Below are 7,424 nucleotides of genomic sequence, written 5' to 3'. Positions count from 1 at the left end.
AAAAAATAAACAATACACGAGCAGAAAAATTATCATATTTCCATCAAATTGAAAAATATTCGAGCATAAAAATTTTAAAGAAATACTAAAAAAATTTGAAAAACATTAAAGACCGAGAACAAAAAAGAACTAAAAAATACAAAAAAATATAGCTGAATATAAAAAAAAAACTCAAAATTCACACCATTTACTATTTAAATCTAAATTACAAAAACAAAATAGTAAAAATTTTTAAGCACAATAAAAAAATTTTAAAAACACTTTTACTTTTGAATGAAAAGGAAAAAATAAAAAAAAGAGTAGAAGAGAATGGAACACAGTTAGCGACGAGTAAATAATTCATAGAGGACGAATTGATAATTAGCAGAGATCGAAATAGGAGATAGAAGTACTAGTTTTAGAACTCAAATTTGATATATTAAAATTTAATTTTAAAAAATATAATAAAGATTTTTAACCAAAAAACAAAAAAACTTAAACAGATCTTTTATCTTTGGATAGAAGAAAGAAAATAAAAAATTAATAAAAAAATAAAATAAACTATTAAAGTTGGAAGAACTACAGGAAGAGACTGAAATAAAGAATTGGAGGCATTGGCTTTGTATTTTTTCCAATACGTGAGTGAGAGTCTAATTCTAATGGGTGAGAAATAAAAAAAAAAAAGGTAAAGAATCCAACACTATAAATTAGAAGATCCACAACTAAAAATTCCGTATTTTGAATTAGAAATATTTTTTATTATTTTTAATTGAAAAAACTAAAAAAAATATTATTTTCATTTTGTATTTCTTTTTAAAAATATTTTTACTAAAAATAATTTTAAAATATTCAACCAAACATATTTTTATATTTTATTTATATTTTCATTGAAAATGAAAATAAAAATAGCCAAAACCAATTGGCCCTAAACTTTTCTAATTTGCATATAGTTGTCTTTAATATGTATTCCATTGAATGTTGTACAATATCATCTCCCACATACACCAAATATACATAGAAAGAAACCACCACAGAAACATATAATATTCAAACAAAGGAGAGAAAATAAATCTCCATACGAATTCCAATAAACTTTTAGTTGGCAGAGGTAGCTTTATAAGCGAGAGCCCATTTTTGCTGTTGAGCCTTGGCAAATAAAATAAGCCTGTCAATCTCAGGAAGAGTTCCGGTCACAGCCGAATTCGCAGTGAAATTGGCAGCCCAATTCACCAGCCCCGGGAATTTGTCATCTACAAGTACCTTCTTTCCATTAATCTCTTCTATCAGACCAAGAACAGGCAAGAAGCTCCCAAACATAATGTCAATGAGTCCAATCTTGTTCCCTCCAAAGAACGACTCTCCTTCACTGTATTTGTTGAATGCCTCTTCCAACCTCACAAGTATTTCTTCCTCCAATTGCTCAAAGTGTGGCTTCTTTTTTTCTACATCTTCACCAGCTTCTAAAATGCTCTTCGTGCAAACAAATAACTACACCCAAATTTAAAATGCAACACATAAATTGACTGAAGACTAAAATATAAAAGGAATAGACAAGAAGAAGGATGTAAGACTTATATTTGGATTGTTTAGGATTTTTTGCTTTCAGAAATCATTTTTTATTTTTGAATTAAATTAATAATGATATTTTTTTTAAATTGTGAGCGCTGTCGTAATTTTTAAAATGTGAAATGATTTAATTTAGAGAGTAAAATTCGAATCGTCTGATTTTTAAAAAGTATAGAAATTGAACTGTTTGATTTTTGTATTTATATCCCTTAATTTGTGTCTAAAAAATTAAAATTGAGGTACACAAAATAAAAATTTTTGATTTGTATACCTCAAAATTTTTTTATTTTTTTAAATACAAATCAAAAAATTTTTGTATCTTTTACAATTTTAAAAATATCAAAAATTATAATATTAAAATAAATCACTCTCATTCTATTTTTATATTTAAAACCTCTAGAAATTAGTAGGAAAAACACAAATTTAAATAAACTTTTTTTATTCCTAGCAGCTAATGAAGTAATGATCTACATATGATTTTAGGTTTTATAACATTTTAGTAACTTTTACGGGGTTCTAGATTATTATCTTTTATACACCACTTGATCAAAACAAAATAAAAGGAAAGAAATAGATAAAGGAGAAAAAGATAAGAAATTGATTTTCTCTTCTCTGCAAATCAGAAAACTCAAACAAGAAATTTAACCTTTCTATTTTCTATTTAGTGTGATTCCATTTATTTTTCCTCGATAACTTTTTTTTTCCTTTTAGAATGTGAAAAACAACTAATTGCCAACATATACAATAACGGTAAGCAATTTGCAAATCACAGATGGGAGTTAGAAAACAGATCGAAAGAGAAGAGAAGAGTTGAGAATTTTCTCAATGCATAACAGAATGGAAAAATCCTAGCAGTGAATCATGTGGTTAAACCTTATATACTAGCTAGCCTCATAATTAACCTAAGCCACGCGCTTAAATAACAACCCTTAACTAACTCTCACTCACTTCATGATATCTAACCACTTCTTCTAACTAACTCTCAGCTAACTTAATTGACATCTGGCATAATTCATCTACACTAAACTGCTAATGGATGGGGTTTCACTCACTTCAATATGAATTCAGGAAGAAAACTTCTAGAATCTATAAGGAAATTAAAAATTTCAAGAAATATAAAGTAACAAAGTAAATAACTAACCACTATTATTCCCTTAATTTATAAGTAATTAAGATTTTACTTATTATTTTACCAATTTTTTTTCTTCAAAAAAGCTTGATCCATGAATCCAAGATACTCACAATAACTATCTAATCCTTTATTTTCTTTAACAAGAATACAAATGCAAAAAAGAGTAGGCCTTTGATTTCTTAGTCAATATAAAGTTTGATTTGCATGATGATGATGATGATGAGAACCAATTTTGTTTTATTTTATTCCTAACATTGATTTATCAAAACCTTCAGAAAAAATCACAAAAGTTTAAACTCATACATGAATAATTTGAAAACAATAAAAGACCTCTTTAAACAAAAGAGGCATTTTATATTATATTATGATTTCAATTTTAATACATTGACAATCTATTATTCAACTATTTATTATATTCTTTTTTAAATAATTATTCGCATAATTAATATGAAAAATACGAATTTAGAATTTTTAAATTTCAAATTTACATTTTAAAGTATAAAGTGTGATCTTTCACCATTTATTTCATAAATAAAATTAAAAAAAATATTAAAAAAATTATTCAAGAACAAAAAATCACATTTTACTCTTTAAAATAAAATTTAAAATTTAAAAACTAAATTCTTATATTATTACATATTAGTTATCATGGGCGTCATGCCCCTTTTTAAATATCCAACCGTTTTTTTCCTTTTTTGTGTCGAAAAATTAAAATGGTCAAATATCATGCGCGTACCCGGTTGAATATATAAGAATAACAATAATAATAATAATAATAATAATAATAATAATTAATAAAATAAAATAAAGATACCTTTTCATCAATATAGGAAACCCAGAACGTAGCAATTGCTCTGTCATAAGCATCTCGAGGAAGAATAGAAGGACCATTGGACCAAACCTCATCAATATATTGAAGTATGATTAAGGATTCACATATGGGTTTGTCACCATGAATTAGAACTGGGATTTTCTTGTGCACAGGATTGGAACGAAGAAGAAGATCACTTTTGGAGTTCAAGTCCTCTTCAATGTTCTCATATTCCAATCCTTTGATGTTAAGTGCGATCTTGGCCCTTGTGGCCATTGGACTGTACCACGCACTCAAAAGCTTCAAGTCACTATTTTTTTCTGCCATCAAATTATTGAATGCCTACTAAAAGCGGTTACGGATCGGAAAGTAGGAAACTGGGATATTTGTTGGGTTACCGCGTTTACCAAGCAAAGCATTGACTTATATAAAGATGGCTAATTAGACATCTGTGGTCTCGCCACTTGACATGTGTTAATAATTTTTTGGATGACTACCAAAAGTAGCCTGCGTAAAAAAAATCTCGAATGACAATAAATAAATTTTAAATTATATATATTTTTTATAAGTAACAAAAAAATTTATATTTAATAATTATACATTGAATCTGAAATTTTATGAAAATATTTGAATAATTATTTAAAAATATAAATTTAGAACAAAATTTACAAAAATAATTTTTTATGTTGGTTTGTTTTTGTTGATTAATAAATGAGTGAGTCACAATGTCACACAGAGTTAAACATGTATATGATGCTTTTAGATTTTCGTATTCTACGAGAGATTGTCATCTCGTCCTAAGCGAGAAGCAGACATGGTAACACGTGTCTTTGTTTGTGTCAAATAATAAGTAGAACATATTGTAATAATATAATAAAGTTGTTAACAAAAAGATTTAATAAGATTAACTTTATAATCATGTGAAAGAAAAGGCTGATTTTTTGGTTATTGAAAGTGTGAATGTGTTGTGTTGGGTTATGAATCATAGAGGTGTAATACTAATACGTGGGACAGCTTTTTTTTAGAGATGATGTTAAGAAGTTGGACCATCTGATTTCATTATTTTTAAAATTTTGTTTGTAAATCGGAGGGTCCGTTTTGCATAGAGAAGGATCTGGACATTCACATAAAGCTTATTAGATTATGCAATTTGTGCATGCTTAATTTTTTATTTTATTTTCTGTGAATGAAATCAGAGGGTCTGTTTTGATTATTAGTTATTTTTTAAATTAGGATAAACAACTCGTTGGGTCCGAATTGTGCATGTAATTTTTTTTAATTTTCGCAGAATGAAATCGGATGGTCCGTTTTCATTATTATATGTTTATTTTGAATTAGAGTAAACAAGTCGCTTGGTCCGAGTTGTATGGGTATATATATACATGCGAAGGTCTGTAAATCGCACATTGAGCCGACCAGATCCATTCTTCTTCATCTTCTTTGACCTCTCTTCTTCTTTCTCATGGTCCAATGTGGATCTGGTTGTGTTGAAAAAAAGAAAGTTGATAGTGAAATTTCAGTTTTTGTTTATGTGAGTGAGAGAAATGGATGTTAGAGTTCTTTTGAAAGTGTATTATTTTGGTCAGCTTTTGTTGCAGACGTTGGAAGGAGTAAAATTTGTTTGTGAAGATCCGTTAGATGTTGTTAGTCCCTTCACAATTTCATTTGAAGAGTTTAAAGGTGTGATTTGTGAGAAGATAGATTCTGGGATGTCAAGAAAAATATCATGTATTTTGTACAGATATCCCGTACTAGTATTTGGTGAATTTGTTCAATTTCAGACCAAATATATAACGGGCGAACCGAGCATGCAAAAAATGTTTTCAATGTATATTGAAAGTCGTGCTCAAATCGCATTCATCGAGTTGTATATTGAATTCGAACAATCTGAGGCAGATCGAAATATTTTACAGGAAGACTACAATAGTGACAGTAAGGAAGAGTTCGAAAGCAATTACGAAGTTGTTGGTCCAGACGGAGATGAAGATCAAGGTGACGGCACTGTGGCTCCGAATGTGACAGATGTGGCAAATGCACTCGCAAACGAAGTGCTATTTGAGGAGTCATCTTTCATGAGAGTTTTGGATTTGGAAGCCATGCATGCTCCGGAGTTTTCAGACTATATGAATACAGGTACTCAATTAGTATTTGTAAAAGAGTTTATTTAGTAAAGTTTAAGATAAAAATATTTTGAGTTCTTAAGTATTTAGGAACCAGTATTTATTTAGTTATTTAGTTAATTAGGATTAATAAGTATTTATTATAGTATTTATAAAGTTATTTAGGCGATTGTTATTTATTTTTAGTTATTTAGTTAATTTACATTTAATTAGTTATTTAGTTAATTAGGATTTATTCATGAGTATTTATTATAGTATTTATGAAGTTATTTAGGCGATTAGTATTTATTTTTAGTTATTTAGTTAATTTGTATTAATTAATAGTATGTATTAATGTGTTTGTGTTTTTATTTCATTGAGATTGAGATAATAACGTAATGTAAAGCTTATTTATATAATTATTGATGTTGTCAGTACTGAAATTTCTTTTAATTTTGGTCATTAAATAATCGTGTATTAAATACTTATGGTATGGCTGCCGTCCTAGCAGAAATTCTTTTTATCGCAGATGGTGAATTCGCTATGAAGATGGAATTCAATTCTAGGGAAGTTGTTATTAAGGCGATGAAAGATTATACCCTTCGAAGAAGTGTAGACTACCGTGTGTATGAGTCAGAGCATTTGACATTTTATGCAAAGTGTACACAGTACGGGTCAGGGTGTGATTGGCTTATCAAAGTTAGCATGATCAGCAGAAAGTACTGTTGGGTTATTAGGAGGTACAACGGCAGTCACACTTGTACCAGAGTAACCATTTCTCAGGATCATTCGAAGCTGGATTCAAATATAATTGCAGAAACCATAAAGTCGTTGGTTGAGGCTGACCCCTTGTTAAAGGTAAAATCAGTTATTTCTGAAGTGCAGTCGAAGTTCAACTACACCGTCAGTTATCGGAAAGCTTGGTTGGCTAAGCAAAAGTCAGTTAAAAAAATATTTGGAGCTTGGGAAGCATCCTACAAAGCGTTGCCCATATGGTTTGAGGCCATGTGTCATAAGGAGCCATCAGCTGTTGTACATTTTGAGACTATGCCTGCATACCAAGGGGATGACTTGGTAAGTGGTATCCGGGTATTGCATCGAGTCTTTTGGAGCTATTACCCCTGCATTAGAGCATTCAGACATTGTAAGCTAGTTGTCCAGGTGTACGGGACTTACTTGTACGAAAAGTATAAGGGTTGCTTGTTAGTGGCCGTTTCGCAAGATGGTAACAACAATATCGTCCCGATTACATTTGCTATTGTCGAGGGAGAGACTTTTGATGCGTGACACTTTTTTCTTAGTAACCTGCGTCAACATGTTGTGACTTGGGATGGTGTGGGACTTATATCGGACCGATGATGAGCAGATAATTTGTACGCTTTTTGGCATTGTTTTTAGTATGTTTTTCGTATGTTTTAGTTAGTTTTTAGTATATTTCTATTAGTTTTTAGTTAAAATTCACTTTTCTGGACTTTACTATGAGTTTGTGTGTTTTTCTATGATTTCAGGTATTTTCAGGCTGAAATTGAGGGACTTGAGCAAAAATCTGATTCAGAGGCTGAAAAGGACTGCAGATGCTATTGGATTCTGACCTCCCTGCACTCGAAGTGGATTTTATGGAGCTAAAAAAGCCCAATTGGCGCGCTCTTAACGGCATTGGAAAGTAGACATCCTGGGCTTTCCAGCAATGTATAATAGTCCATACTTTGCCCGAGATTTGATGGCCCAAACTGGCGTTCCAAATCAGCTCAAAACTGCCCGGCGTTAAACGCCGGAACTGGCACAAGAATGGGAGTTAAACGCCCAAACTGGCACAAAAGCTGGCGTTTAACTCCAA

The 7,424-nt window shown here is 30.2% G+C and overlaps 2 protein-coding genes across 2 annotated transcripts in view; one reads left to right on the top strand and one right to left on the bottom strand.

Annotated features, from left to right (window-relative positions):
* Positions 1 to 906: 906 nt before the first annotated feature.
* Positions 907 to 3,907, bottom strand: LOC107489090 (glutathione S-transferase U17). Its single transcript, XM_016109865.3, has 2 exons — positions 3,492 to 3,907; positions 907 to 1,467 (listed from the first exon to the last, which is right to left on the bottom strand). The coding sequence occupies exons 1-2, from the start codon at positions 3,813 to 3,815 to the stop codon at positions 1,075 to 1,077; spliced, it is 717 nt and encodes a 238-aa protein (XP_015965351.1). The 5' UTR covers positions 3,816 to 3,907; the 3' UTR covers positions 907 to 1,074.
* A 1,125-nt stretch (positions 3,908 to 5,032) lies between these two features.
* Positions 5,033 to 7,424, top strand: part of LOC107489046 (uncharacterized) — a 19,435-nt gene continuing 17,043 nt past the window's right edge. The window contains exons 1-3 of the mRNA XM_016109829.1: positions 5,033 to 5,621; positions 6,117 to 6,661; positions 6,749 to 6,812. Coding sequence (XP_015965315.1) covers positions 5,033 to 5,621; positions 6,117 to 6,661; positions 6,749 to 6,812 — 1,198 coding nt within the window. The remainder of the gene's footprint in view (positions 5,622 to 6,116; positions 6,662 to 6,748; positions 6,813 to 7,424) is intronic.

This window comes from Arachis duranensis, chromosome 5 (genome assembly GCF_000817695.3).
Source record: "Arachis duranensis cultivar V14167 chromosome 5, aradu.V14167.gnm2.J7QH, whole genome shotgun sequence".
Lineage (NCBI taxonomy): Eukaryota > Viridiplantae > Streptophyta > Magnoliopsida > Fabales > Fabaceae > Arachis > Arachis duranensis.
This window is presented reverse-complemented; position numbering and strand designations above follow the sequence as displayed.